This window comes from Vigna unguiculata, chromosome 1 (genome assembly GCF_004118075.2).
Source record: "Vigna unguiculata cultivar IT97K-499-35 chromosome 1, ASM411807v1, whole genome shotgun sequence".
Taxonomy (NCBI): Eukaryota; Viridiplantae; Streptophyta; class Magnoliopsida; order Fabales; family Fabaceae; genus Vigna; species Vigna unguiculata.
Genome location: NC_040279.1, coordinates 13,747,365 through 13,763,276, shown reverse-complemented (window position 1 = coordinate 13,763,276; position 15,912 = coordinate 13,747,365). Strand labels below are relative to the sequence as shown.

At 37.0% G+C, this 15,912-nt stretch overlaps 1 protein-coding gene and 1 pseudogene across 1 annotated transcript; both read right to left on the bottom strand.

Moving 5' to 3' along the window:
- Positions 1-600: 600 nt before the first annotated feature.
- LOC114188428 lies at positions 601-1,227 on the bottom strand (annotated as a pseudogene).
- An 11,567-nt stretch (positions 1,228-12,794) lies between these two features.
- On the bottom strand, positions 12,795-14,898 carry LOC114196126 (nitrile-specifier protein 5). The gene is made up of 2 exons (XM_028086662.1): positions 14,709-14,898; positions 12,795-14,052 (listed from the first exon to the last, which is right to left on the bottom strand). Exons 1-2 carry the CDS (start codon positions 14,736-14,738, stop codon positions 13,096-13,098), a joined length of 987 nt encoding a protein of 328 aa, XP_027942463.1. The 5' UTR covers positions 14,739-14,898; the 3' UTR covers positions 12,795-13,095.
- Positions 14,899-15,912: the final 1,014 nt, after the last annotated feature.

Genomic DNA, 15,912 nt, shown 5'->3' with positions numbered 1-15,912 from the left:
ATTGTTATATTTCTGAAATGAAAACTAAAAAGGATAAAAAACATGCACTAAAACAAATATCACCTATCCATATAAGACAATAGCAGCTACCTTACGGTGATTAAAGTTTAGGAAGATAAATCATAAGCCATAACAATAAAGATGAAGAAAACAGAGAAAACACACAAAAAGCCAGTGTCTACGACTTTTCATTACATTCCATAGACATCAATGCAATTAAGATGCAAAAATCATACCTTTCCATCAGGAAGCTCTGCCTTATACAATGTCAATCTATAATTTTAATTCATCCCTTTACACATTCCAAAAGTACAACAAGTCTATACCTTCCTCCTCGACATCAATTTGCAGAGTGTCCAAAACAATTATGCCATCAGTCAATGGAAGTAGTTGAAGCTTGGTAGTGGCATTGGATCGAGAAGGAACACATCTGATGTGGTCTAAACACGACTTCAAATCAATTAGTACAAGTCTAAACACACAATTTATAGAAAAAAGAGACAAAGAGAGAAAGATTTGATACATTACCCAAGTGGAACTCTACTATGAAAACATAAATGTGTACAACTAAGATTGGCACTAGGAATGACTTCATCACTCTTAGCAACTCCCATTTGTTGAAGGGATATATGCTTGCCAGACAGCAAGAACTTTATCGTCGATGAGGGTCTTCAATGGAGCAAAGGTTTTGGTGTCCCAAACTTTGCAAGAGTCGTCATGGCTGGAAGAGAGGATGAGGGTGCCCTCGCGGTTGTAGTGGACGGAGGTGACGGGCATGGTGTGGTCATTGATGACTTGGACACATTTGTCGGTCTTCACATCCCAAATCCTAATGCTCTCGTCCAAGGACCCGGACACGATATAACGTGATTTGGGATTGAAATTCACATAGAAGACCGCATCAGAGTGGCCGCTGAGGATCTTCACACAATCACCCCTGGTGGTGTCCCAGATGCGGATGGTGCAGTCGTCAGAGGCAAAGCACGTATAATGAGAGTCTGAAAGCTAGGTCGGAGATGCCTTTGGAGTGGCCGACGAGGTAGTGAAGGATGGAGAGCGTGACAGATGACCAAATGATTAGGGTTTTACCGAGGCTAATAGCGTTTCGTCATCCGAAAACTTCACACACGACACGACGTTTTCGTGGCCTGTTAGCATTTATAAGTGACGATACAGTTTGTAGCCACCGCCACAATCACTATTGTCGATGTTCGCGCTCGTCGCCATTCAGAAACTTGCTGAATTTCGAAAGCAATCTCCTACTAAAATTTTTACCTGGCAAGTGGGTGAAATAATAGTAAATGGTATTTATTGCAGCCAAGATCCTTTCATTTTTGCTTTCTTTTTATCTCTGTTGCACCCCAAATATTTGTTTTGTTTCTTCCATAGTGCTTTTTGACCTCTCGTCCTGTAGTGTGTGGTCCTTTTCCTATGCTTCAACCTTGCAATGGTCCTTGCCTCTTTGTGATTCAAGCTCGTAGTGGTCCTGTCTCTGGTTCAAGCTACCAGCAGTTGTCCTTGAAGTTGGTAAAGCTTCCATACGTGCCTTTTCATTAGCTTTTCTTTTCAAAGCTCTCCTATTCTCTTCTTTTACAGGTTAGTATGCCTTCCATTTTAATCATAATCATATTGAATGTTTGAATTTATTTGAATGTTGGAATGTTATTTGTTAAGACATTGAAATTTACTTTTGTGACTGTTGCGGATGTCGACATCCGCTTCAAAAAATGTGTTGCGGAAGTCGACATCCGTTTTGTTATTTATTTTTCTTTTCTTTTTTGTAAAACGAATGTCGAAATCCGCTTCAAGAATTTGTGAAACGGATGTCAACATCCGTTTCATCATTTGTTTTCTTTTTCTGTGAAACGGATGTCGACATTCGTTTCGTTATTTTTTTTTGTTTTTTTGTGAAACGGATGTCGAAATCTGCTTTAGGAATTTGTGAAACGGATGTCGAAATCCATTTCAGGAAGTTGTGAAACGGATGTCGACATCCATTTCGTTATTTTTTTTTTTTTGGTTTTTTGTGTACCACGAATGTCGACATCCGGTTCTGGAAATTCAACAATAGATGTCGACATCCGTTTCTCTCTTTTTTTTGGTTTTTTGTGTACTGTAGTCATTCATTCTTAAGCTCTAGTTGAGCCTACCTGTGATGTCTTCTATGACTACAAATTAACTCAAGTTTTGTTGCTTGTAGAAGAAAACCTAGGGAACTTGGCTGAGCATATATTGGTGTTTTGGACACCGTAGAAACCAAAAGCGCTTTACGCATTCAGTTCTTGTTCCCGTAACCACACCTTCTGTTGCAGCAGTAGGTTTAACACAAGCACCTAGAATTCCATTCCCCTTCGTCGCACCTCCCTTGTCTCCTGCATATTTCCTCAACTTAGAACCTCCTACTGTCGCCAAATCCCCAAGTGGTATTGAACTAAGAAATCCATAACACAGTTTAGCGCACAACGGATGTCGACATCTGATTCTAAATATTGAACTATGGATGTCGACATATGGTTCCTTATTATAATGGTTTGTAATTGGCTTCCTGAACCTGTAACCATGGCACCTCCGGTGACTAGCTAACACCACTGCACCGCTCTGGTTCACCGGAGTCGTCACTGGCGCCAAGTTATGTGCAACATCTCTTATTATTCTTCTTCTACTCCATTGGTGCGTAGGAGGTTATTCTCCACCTCCATTTCCAAACTCTACACCATGGACCTGCATCTTTCGGCGGGCTTTAGAGCAGCACCATCGTAGAGACTGCAATCACGATTGTCGTCAACAATATTCGCAGCACCACCACTCGCCTCGAGATTGCTTCCTCTACCCTCAACGACCTCGTCATCCATCCTCCCGCCAGCGAAATCCTCGTCCCACTCACCGCCTCCCTCTACGTCCCTGCCACTCTCCAAGACTCCACCTATGTTTTGATCGACGTCGGCACCGGATACTTGATTGAGGTCAAACCTTGCGCTTCTACATTTCTCGCTTTTAGGTTTTATGTCTCACATTTAGGTTTTATTTGTGACACTTAGGTTTTATGTATTCAATTTAGGTTGTATGTAACACATTTATGTTTTATGTATTGGATTTATCGAGAGAGCATTGTTCAGTTTGTTACTTGCTTGTTCATTGACTGTGATTGTTATGCGTGTTATGCGGGGCAGAAAACTATGGATGAAGGAAAAGATTACTGCGAGCGAAAAATCAACCTACTCAAATAAAACTTTGAACAACTTGTTGAGGTACCTTTCCTATTGCGTATAGCAAGTTGTTGTGTCTGGATGCACTGTCTGTCATGAATTGCTATTAAAATCTATTGATGTTTTTTTATATGCGATAAATAGTTACTCTTTGCCATTACGCTTGTGGGGTACTGCATTTTTCTATAATTCTTCTTGAATTTTGTGGTTTGGCCTCGCCGAGCTTTGGTGGTTTAGTACGGGTTGAAATAAATTGGGGCAGTGTTTCATATGGGAAAAGCATTTCAATGGTGACCCATAATCTAATGGGTTCAAAATTTGTGCATAGGTGAAATTCTGTTTTTGTTTTTAGATGAAAAGGTTTATCCAAATAGATCTTGAAGCCACCTTGTGAATCGTGTTGAGTTGCGAATTTTGTTTAGATTTAAGTGTGATCAAGGATGAATAATTATGTATATAGTCTCCGTTGTAGATTGTGTTGAATATTTTTTATCAAAGTTTTAGAAGAATGGACATTGTACTATGCCTAGGCGGTTCAACGAAACACACCAACACTTCTCATCCTTTGCCGCTATAGATACACCGACAAAGGTTGGGGGACTGGTGTACTACACCTAGGCGGCTTAGCCTGACTATAACCATAAAATCCGCCTACAATACCCTCAAGAACGCAAATGATCACCATATATGCTAAGCGAATAAAGAATAACCGGCCTAGGCCGCTAACTTAAGGAAATTAAGCAAGAACCTGACAGATTTAGAGCATTACTAGCAAAGCCCCTAGGGCTCACAATGATTAAGCTAAGGCCCACCTACGACCCAAAAAGAGGCTCAACCCATGATGTGGCCAGACATAATTAATAACTATAAATGTGCATGGACCCCACAAATTAAAGGTACACATTCATTAATCCCTTAATCACAAGATTTGACTTTTTGAGAATTCTTTGTTGACTTGAGCGTCAGAGTCTTCTCCGCAGGTAACCCCTCTCGGGTCCAAACCGGTCCAAACCGAGATACCAACAGATAGCATATGCCAGGCGGGAGGAAGCCTACTGAGGAGATTGGGGATTGATGTAAGGTAACGTTTGTGCTTGACATCTCTTATTTGTTCTCCGCAAGAACATACATGTTTAATAGCATTTATGCGTAAAGTCTGTAGTGGTTGTAGATATATGAATTAGTGATACTTTGATGATTATAATATTTTGTTAAATTTATATTCAATCTCCTATTTAATCTGTTTCCAATTTTTTTTTCTGCTATTTTGGTCTGTGGTTGATTTTAAACACTACAGATGTCAACATCCGTTTTATATAAATGAGTTGCGAATGTCGAAGAAACAAGAAACAAGAAAGAAGAGAGAATGAGCCAGGTCAAATGGTTTCAAAATATTGGTGGTGCACTGCACGAGCAAACAAAAGAGAGAAGTAATGGTTTCAAAATATTGGAGGTGTGGGAGGTGGGCTGCTGGAACAAGTATAAAGAGATAAAATTTACTGTTTAATATTTACTTTTTACTGCGAGGACAAAACTGAAATTAAAAAGGATTTTGGAGGTACAGGAGAAGCTATTGGAGGTGGAGGGAGAAGCCCCCCTACATGATGACTTGTCCAAGTCCATCAAGCCCGACTCAAGACCCAAGCCCATCATGCCTAATTCAAGAACCAAGTTCAATTAGCCTAATTACTGGAGAAATGTTTAAGAAAATTCAAAAAGTAGGTGAATCTCAAAATCTTTTAGAGTCCAAAATCATTCGGTTGTTATTCAAATGGGCTAAGAAATACATCAAGATTTAGATTGCTAATTTTGATTAGTTTGTATTTGTAAGGCCCATTAAAAATGTTTCATTCTTTCTTGCCCAAAATGTAAGGGGTTGCCCTTGCGAGTGGGCCTAAGAGCTGGCTTAGTAGATAAAACCACCCTTCGTTGCCCTAAGTCTCACTTTTCACTCATTTTCAGAAAACCTAAGACTGCAGCCGTCAACCCCCTCCGCTAGGGTTTGCTTCCGCTGTCACGTTAAGCTAAAGGAACTTGTGCTCCATGTAAGTGTCTCTTGCAGTCGTGCTGGTTCCCTTTTACCATCTTTTCGTATTTTCGATTAAAAGCCTCCGTTAACTTCATTTTTCTGGTTCCGTTCCGCCCTATTTCAACCCATAGTTCATCCTTAGAGCTGTTGTGCTCGTGGTCGTGCCGTTGGGGTCTTTGTTAAACCTTCCAGGTAAGAGAAGCTAGAACCCTATTGTTTTGGTACAATGATGGTTGTTTTGATGGTGTGTTCATGATTTGCGTGCTTATATGTCACTGTGAGTGTATGGTATGAATTGTATTACTGTTTGGGCATGGATATGTGTTGATGGCAGAGAGGAACAGTGGCGAGGTCTGATAAACTCGCCTAAGCAAGTCTGTCTCGCCTAGGCGAGGGTAACATGGGCTCGCCTAAGCATTTCTCCACGAATGGTCATCCAGGCGACCCACTGCACTTTTGAGCGAGCGAACGTCTCGCTTAGGCGAGCGCTTAGGCAAGGAGGGTCTCGCCTAAGCGAGAACGCGCGCAAAGTCCTTATGCTGGAAGTCGAGCTCTCGCCTAGGCGAAGGGAGCTCGCCTGAGCGAGGGTCCTCGTCGCCTGAGCGAGATCCTTCGGCCTGAGCGAAGTGCTGGGTGAGGCAAGGCGCAGTGTGATTGTTTTCTTGACTTGGTTAGTGAATGTATGGCTTGAATTTAAGTATTGTGATGAGAATATGAGATAAATGAGTATGCATGTGTGAGGTAAATAATGAATTGTGAATAATGGGTTGGTACAAACTTAGCATGAAAATTGTATGAGATGATTCATGAAATTGAAATGATAAGTTTGGTATGAATTCGACATGAGACATGAAAGGTTTGGTATCAACGTGGCATGGTAACGATATGAAACGGAGTTCCATATTCTGGGTTCGAGAATAAGGAGTTGGTATGGCTTGGTTGAGAATACGAAGGCGATGAATCATGAGAAACTGTATGAGATGTATGTATATATTCGTGTGTATGCATGCTGAATCTGTTTGGTTGATTAAGGAAGTTTGGTCCGTGTCAATGCGTAATTCCTTGGGATTCTCTAGGTGGGATTCCCAGGATCGTGCTTCAGTGGTCGGGACGTAATTTCATGGCCCCTTTAGTGGGTGTCCATGGTGGTGCCCCATCTGTATAACTAGGTAAGGATTCAAGGTAAGGTTGCATTCTGACACTCTAAGGAGTTAGTTAGTCTCACCTAGAGCGGACTGACTCCTGTGATGAGAGTAGCAGGAGGCCTGAAATTCATTAAGGGCTAACCTTGTGGTGTGGGAAATTGATTTATTGCAACACTTGTAACACACAGCTCGGGGGTGAGCAGAGGTATCCACCACAAGTGCAAGCATTCACTGAATCTGACCAGGTTATACGTATCCGGATGAGTCGAGTCGAGTCGTAGTGTATTGATTGAAAAGTAATAACATGCTTGGTTGTCGTATGGATATTGGATGATGAAAGTATATTTGACTGTATGATGAAAATGTTGTTGGCTCTAGCTTACCCTGTTTGTTGTATGGTTGTCTTGTATGTGGCTCTTCTTTCTTGCGATGATCATCAATATAATTGATGGGAGCAGATGGGCGAGGATCTCACGGTCAGCAAGGAAATAGCGATTCCGCTGCTTAGCCATTTGGGCTGGACTTTATGTTTCTTTTCTTCATGGGTTTTCTTTAGGGCTATGGCCCATGTATTGCTCTATGCCTTACTATTCTACTCTCATTTTGTTAGACTTTTATCTGGTTTCGGTTGGCATCGTGGTATGCCCAATTTGTAAGGGTTGTGTTAAGGACCTCAGGACCACTCTACATTACTATTTTGTGTGACGTTTCTTTTAATTTCGCTTAATAATTAAATGGGACATTACAATATTTTGGCCAATGTAATTGGACCATTTTTTAATAATGTGTGAATTAGCATGGAATGGATCTAAATTCACCAAAGACTAAGTGCAAATGGGCTCTCGACCTGATTGAGCTTAACTTTAGCGGAATGAGAGTTTTTCACACTTAAACACATTTAGCACATGCTACAATGTGTAAGTTTGACTTGACACATGTCCTTTGATCCACCAATTAAGGAGATCTAGATCTAGATTACGAATAATTGTGCACGTGGTTAATTAGTGTGGTTGGCCGAGACCTTGGGTGTATAAATAAGCCTCCACACTCTTTGTCAGATTACTCTTGAATTGTTATTGCAAATATATGTTGAGATCACTCCATAACACGCACTTTTGAGAGTCCAAATATTTATAGCATTCTCCTAGATATCTCCTCTAGTCCTCCTCCCTAAGTTGGCTTACCCTCTTGGGAACCTTCTCCAATCATTTTCGCTGTCATTCCATCTTCTTTCTTCGGTGCATATTCATCATGCTGCAAGGAGGTTTCATTCAACCATCAAAATCACTTATGGAGCTTCATTACTACAATTGTCAAAATGTCTTTTACAAAACAAAAAGAATTAAAAAAATCAAATCCACAAGTAATACTAGGTCAGGGAATAAGAGAAGGAATAAAAAATTGGGAATTCAGAGTATGATTTTCCTTCATGATATTCCATATTCCAAAGAGTCTTGTACATAAATTTAAATCATAAACTTAAAATTTTAAATACATGAATTAAAGAATTAATAATACTATCAATATTGATTTCTTTTAACAAATGACGGATCTTTACTAAAAATTTTGGAGGAGCCAAAATAATAAACTCAAAATTTATATATTTAATATTATTGTGACTAATTCATTAAAACTGAATACATAATCTAGTATATTTATAATTATCAAAGAAATTACACATATCTAATGGAATGTCTATCATTTTTTCATATTTTTGAACTCATGGTAATTGAATTATAATTAAATTTTTCAGTTAATTTTTTTCGATATAAATAACCATATTATCTACAAAATATTCATCTTCCATTTTATTAATGTGCATTTGATTCAAAATATATTCACAAGCTTTCATTTCATTCTTATGCGATAAGCAACCATATTATCATGTTTTCATCTTCACTAATAGTTTCTCTATCAATTTTAAAAAATAAATTTATTCTTTCGTTTTTCATAAATATACCTATTTAAAAAATAAGTTTAAGACTAAAAAATAATTTATCATAACTGATGAGTTCAAATATTTGCCCTCATTTAATATTTAAATTTGGGGATTTAATTGAATTTTTTGTGCTTAAAGATTGATTTAATTAGGATTTGTGATTATTGGATTTATTGAGTACGTTTGGTAAAAATGGCGTAAAAATTGATTTTAGTTGCATAAAATATTATTGGATATTCTAATGTTTGTTAATGCAGCTGGAATTTATTTTTGGTCATTAATAGTGTGGATTTGAAATATTCAAAGTTACAAAATAAGTCCAAAATCAGGAAATCTGGAAAAGAATAAATCAGGAGCTAAATGCACCCCCAGATTTTATTTGCACACTCCTCCTGCAAGTGGACCACAAAAATCTGTTCTGCACCCCTAGTTTTTACTAAGTTGCACCCCTCCTACCACTAAACTCCACTCAACCAGATTATGCCATGTGGCAATCCCCACCTTTCAAATCAGGCCAACCATAAGCTGACACGTGTCATAATCCTCCATTCACCAAATTGACCAATCAAATCTTGCCACATCACCATCTCCCAAAATAAAACCCTAACCCTAATTTTCTCCTCTCCTTCCATCACCATGGCAGCCGCCGCCGCCAATCTCGCCGGCCACCGCACCATCATCACCACGCTTCTCCACCTCCATCATCTCGTCAATCTTCATCCGCAACTCGCGAACCTCTGGCTACTACAATTACACCATCTTCAACCTCCTTCTCCACCGCACATGCAACCTCCATTACAGTAGTTGCACCGCACCACCATTGCAGCCAGATCTGCACCGTGCCGATCACGCAACACCAGCAGATCCACCACGCCAGCGAACACAACCGTGAGCAGAACCTCCATGGCTGTGTCATTCACGAACGCAAGTTGTAGCAGCCATTGCAGCTTGCGCCTGTCACCATCTTAGCACCTGCGAGCCTGATTCGAATCTGCAGTACCGTCGCCTCCATCTTCTCCGCAACGCACCTCCCTCGCGCAGTCCGCACCAGCAACCACCAGAGGAGAAGAGAAGCCGCCACTCTCGCCAGAACAATTGCAACAGCGGCCACGAATCTGCACCTTCACATCGCAGCAGTCAGCCACCGCGCAGTAGCAACGAGCGCGCAAACAGCAGCAGAAACTGCCACCATCAAAACCACCGCAGCTCCGCACGCCGGAAACAGCACCGCAACACCACCACTGCACCTGCAACCCGCATCCAACCTGCGCCACCGCAGCCACCGTGCCTTCTCCGTCGCACACCGTGCACCAGAACAGCAGCCACCACGCCCGCCGGAGCAGCACCTGTTCGCGCAGCCAAAGGAGTCCATGAAACCCTAAAACGCAGCAAACCCTAGTCTGGAGAGAGAAAGAGACTCTACGCCACGTGTCAACATCTGATAGGACAGTCAAACTGGTCAACATTGGTCAACTGGTCAAAGTCAGCAGTCAACTTTGGTCAAAACTGCAAAAATGGTTAAATAAGAGGGGCAGAATTGGAAATTGGACAGAAATTAAGTTGCTAATTAATTAAATAAAAATAAAAGATTTTAGCAACTGACAAATAAAGCCCAAAGTTCAATTGAAGCCTATATAAAGAGACTTAAGGGAGTAGAGGATTGACAACTTAGACACTGAGAACTCTCTGGTTTTGGCAGACACCGTCATCCATCACATCTCTTTTTCTTTTATTTTCTTTCCTTCATATCATCATGTATTCCATCAAAGCCATGGAGGGCTAAGCTTTTAGGGTTGATTCCACTGTAATTTCTTAACTGGATTTTGAGGTTAGATGAATTTATTTGTTTGTTATTTTGATTATTGTTGTGGTTTTTGTTTATCTATGTCATTTGCTTCTTAATCGAATAGAAAATAATGATTTTAAATCTACGTGCATGCTAATCATATGAGTCAAAAGGTTTTTAAATTAAATTGAGACTTTACTTTGATTTTATTTAGAAACTTTCATTTGATTAAATAAGTTTTTGCCAATAATTGAGACTTTACTTTGATTAGAGGTAATTACTTTAACTAAAATTAGTCAAGACTTTACTTTGATTAATTAAGTTTTCTATTTGGTGAAGAAACAAAGGAATAGACATGATTAGGTATAGTAAAATTAATTGAGACTGTACTTTGATTGAATTTACTATGGACAATCTAACAATTCTCACTTTTAATTGAGACTTTACTTTGATTAAAAGTGAGAATGCCAACAAATGAATTGAGTCTTTACATTGATTGATTTGTAAATCATCAACAATAATTAATTTAACAATAATCTCTAGATAACCAATGAAGAATCTTATTTAGAAAAAGCAGTGGAATTGACCTATTTACTATTTGTTGGGAATAGTCCAAGTGTGAGTCAAAAAAGTCCCACATTGGATAGAAAAGACAAAGTTAAACACTATATAAGAATAAAGACCCATAACAACATTGCCTTAAGGTTTTGGTGTAAAAGTGGTGTCTAAGGTCTTATATGTGTAAGACTAATGTCATATAACCATATAGAACCATAATCTCCCAATAACCATATGCCATGACCATGACTATAAACCATATATGAAAAAAATATAACCTATCAGTGGTATCAGAGCCGATGGTTCGGAGTGACTGACCGCATAACCATAACCAAAGGGGTCACTCATACACACCTGAAGGGAAATATACCATATGAAAAAAAGAAAAAAAACAAGGGACTCACCCTTGAGGGGAGATGTTGGGAATAGTCCAAGTGTGAGTCAAAAAAGTCCCACATTGGATAGAAAAGACAAAGTTAAACACTATATAAGAATAAAGACCCATAACAACATTGCCTTAAGGTTTTGGTGTAAAAGTGGTGTCTAAGGTCTTATATGTGTAAGACTAATGTCATATAACCATATAGAACCATAATCTCCCAATAACCATATGCCATGACCATGACTATAAACCATATATGAAAAAAATATAACCTATCACTATTACTGTGCTTACAATCTTCCGTGTCATTTTCTTTGCATATCAAAACTCCTATTTTTATAATTGCTAGTTTTAATTGCATTTTTAAGAATCAAATATTTGAGATCAATTCCATATTCGTTGTGAGACGACTCAGGGTTATATTAACCCTAACTATTTTGTTCACTACTAATTTGGCAATACTGAAGTTGCTAAAGTTAAGTAGTGGTAATTTGATCGCCTAACGATATTATCTACAAAATATTCATCTTCCATTTTATTAATGTGCATTTGATTCAAAATATATTCACAAGCTTTCATTTCATTCTTATGCGATAAGCAACCATATTATCATGTTTTCATCTTCACTAGTAGTTTCTCTATCAATTTTAAAAATAAATTTATTTTTTTGTTTTTCATTAATATACCTATTTAAAAAACAAGTTTAAGACTAAAAAATAATTTATCATAATCTAATCAAAAGTTGAGAGACATAATTACTAAAAAAAACTATGATAATCAAGTTACAATTAAAAATTGACTATGAAAAATCACATAGTACATTCTTTCTTCTTCTATACTAATAAGAAATCAATATATAAAAAGGTCATAATATAAAAAATAATGCTAAATGTTAAACAAATAGTTCAATATCAAATGAGACAACAAAAAGTTACCTTATTTATTGATTTAATAATGAAAGAGAAAATATAAAAAAATAAAAATAGAAATACTGAGTTTATGTCTAACTTTTTTTTAATAACAAAAGAAAATAAATAAACATGAGAGAAGAATATAACATATAAAAAACTCAAAAGACATTGAAAGAGAAAATAAAAAATATCTTAATAATTTTGTTTCTTTTGATTTGTATTTAATTATTTATTATTGTACTTTATAAAATTAATAAAAAAATACTTAATTTAATTTTTATTAATTTTGAATACAATATTATTTAATTTTAAAAATATAAATAATTTAAAAAACTTTAAAAATTTATATAATTTAAAAAGAATTAAATATAAAATAATGAAAAATAAAATAAAAAAATTTGGGGAGAGAGACCGTGGCCCCGCTGCCCTTCCAACCTCCGCCACTGCTTTTAAGGATAATAAAGTATTTCAAAAGATATTATTTATACTCGGTCACATTTTATATTAATGGTATAAAGCCATTTGTCGATGTAGATTTCAATGTTTTACTTTAATTTGAGTATAAATTACTTAATATAGATCTAATATAAAGATACTGGATGTGGTTTAATTAATGAAAATATAAAATGATTATCTGTTATAATGGTTAATAACAAAATGATGGTTTTTGTAATGGTTATTTGTTTAACATATCAATCTCCATTACGACGATCATATTAAGATATTCCTCAATTATTTTTGTTTATCGTAATGTTGCGTCCACGATTTATAGAAATTTATAGGATTGATACTTGCTAGCAATTTAAAATATGAATAAAACGAACCACCAAACCATCAATTAGAAAATTGATCACACACTTGATAATTTATTCCCTTATAAAGCCCAGAGCAAAATTACAAACTACAAACATTTAATTATCCAAGATTCCATAGTTTCAATCCCATCGTCCTCCCACCAGGAGGATAAACATACTTTTAATTCATCACATAATTCAATTAATAACCAACCACACACTTAATAAAATTGCACCACCACTACACAAGCACTTCATAACCCACCTACAATAACTAAAAAAGTTTCCCTATTTCTCATCCATTGTTCTATGAGGATAAATAACAAATTCAAAATCCATGACCAATTAATTCACCAGCTCTTGAGAAAGAGCAAGGAAGAAAATGTCATCAAGCCTATCATTACTAGGAGAGTTGCCACCATACACCAACAACCCTTGCCGGCCGCCACGCCAAGCTCCGGCGAAAGCACACCACCCTCGTGGCCCAGGGTGGCTGTCGGAGTTCGCCTTGTCCTCCAACTTCCTCCATGCTAGTTTATCGGTGTCCAATGCATAAACCTCACCAGAAAATTGACCAGCGCCCAAGTGACCTTGGTCACTAGGATCAATTTCCCCACCATACACAATTATATGTTTCCCATTACCAAGGGTGCAAAACACACTACGGGCCGTGGGCTTCAGCCCACTTGTTTCAACCTGCGTCCATGTTTTATGGGCCAGATTAAAGCAATGCACATCATCCATTTCCTCCCCGGAGAACCCATACACAACCCATATTTTCCCTAGGGCGACGGCCAGGCCCGGCCCACCTCTGCCCTTGCAACTCTCACCCGGAGAGGGAAACTCCACCCACTTGCCCTCAACAGCATCAAAAGCCCACAAATCATTAAGTCTCCCGTGAACTCCACAGCCGCCGAATACATACACGTGTCGGTCATCGGCGGTCATAGAATGGTAGCTCCGGTTAGGAGGCCCAATATCCCCGCGTGAAATCAAGGCCCATTTGTTGGCCCTTGTGTCAAAAGAATAGAGTTCATTGAGCTCGTTGTGTTCACCATCCCTTCCACCAAACACATAAATGGTTTCTCCCACTGCGGCCATTGTGACACCGACACGTGGCGGTGGTATATCCCCTGATGCATCAGCCACAGACCACGTCAAAGTCTCTAGATCGAACACGTGTAGGCTGTTATCCACCGGGACACGTGGCACGAATTCGCCGCCGAATGCATACACCTTCTGTGCTACAACGGCAATGGCGTGTGAGCTTCTTGCTCCTTGACCTTCTCCTCTTTGATCAAGCTGAAAAGGGAATTAACTAATATAAGAAAATTGGTGTGAATTTGCTGTTTTTTCACATTATAAAAATTTTATTACGTGCACGAGAAAAGTAAGTGGATTTAAGGGTTTCTTACTTTTGTAGATTAGCATCTTAATTTATGAAAAAATAATTATAACTTTTTTTTTTGTTTCTTTCAGAAACTGGAGAACTTTATTAGAGATTTAGTTGGAGTGAAACGTGGATGAAACTAAGTTATTTTCACTGAAAACTTTGATTTTGACCTAAAATCCTTGCTCTGTTGTAAGCCTCGATGACCTATCAAAAGAAGAAAAACCGAAATCTTAACTAAATTTCCAAATTTTCACTGTCATGAACTTCTCCATCCTTGAAAACAATTGAAGCCAGAAATTTATGCCCCAGCGGTATTTTTTAGAATAATTTACGCCAAATACACATTCCAAAAGCTCTTGCTTTTGAGAGAAAAAGACTGAAATCGTAAACATCAAAGAGAAGGAAATGCAAGATGGAATAAAAGGGATTCTGGACATATGATTTCATAATTAGCCAATTATAACTTTGAATGACAGAGTATGAAGCAGAAAAGGAATTAAAGAGAGAGAAAATTAAGATAATTGTATATGTCTTTAGAAATGTAATAATAAAGATGATAACAAACCTTGACCCAACTGCCATGAACTACGGCCATTATGTTGCTGGAATCCACCCAAATGGTAACTCCAACTACTCTTCGGTGGGAGGTTTGAGTCACTGTGTTTGTTTATGCTGTGTGTTGGGCTCTCTGACCTTTTATAAACATGAAAAGAGTTAGTACTTAGTTCACAACCTTCATTTCACTGTACAATGATAATCCATTAATTTTCTTTTATCTCATATAATAAAGACGTAGTGATAGAAAAAGATAAATAATCATACGTTACGATCATGACGAGTATTTTGTTTGTTTCTGTATAATTTATTTTGACCTATTTTTTTTATTCATTTATAATTTATTAATAATTTATTTTAATTTTGAATTTTTTTCGTATGATGTAATAAATTAAAACTGATTGAAATAATAAATTAAAAATAAATAAAGAAATTTGTTAAAATATCATTAATTTTTTTAGAGTATATAATTCACGATATTTTTTTAATCTAGACTGAAAAATTAATTACTCAGAATATTGAAATCACTATTTTCTCAGGCATATTTTTTTTATGACTATTCAAATAAATTCAATATTTTTAAAATTGTCTCTGACTGTCCAAATTATGTATTCTTCGACTTCTTTTTCTTTTCTTTTTGTTAAAGAGAAACATCTTAATTTAATTATATTTTCAACAAATTAAAAAATGTACAAAAGTTCGGTGAGCTGTAAAATGCAAGGATGGCAGAGTGATCCCTTATTTTGCCATGAAAATGACAGCAACAATAAAAGAGTACCTTTGAAAAGCTTTTCTATAATAACTTTAAAATAAATAAATAATGCTTATAAGTTAAATTAATTAAGTCAGGAAATAAAAGAGTAAAATTTGAAAAACTTTTACATATGCATAAATGAAGTTTAATTCTTTTTAAAGCTTTTATAAATAAATTTAGTTAAACATATCATAAAGTAAGACATGAAATGTTAATAAATATATATAAAAATTAATAATGTCTCGTCCCATTTGATAAATAAGCTTAATTAAATGGAACATCACATAAAATATACTATAACAACAACGACAAGGAGTTTAAGCGTCAAGTATTACAGTTGTCCATGAGTAATCTAAAATAAAGACTAGGCACACCAAGATGTCATGAACAAAATTAAAAGGTTCAACGGGGAACCAAAAGCTTGCTCATAAGCAAGGGATTACAACATAATAATAACTCT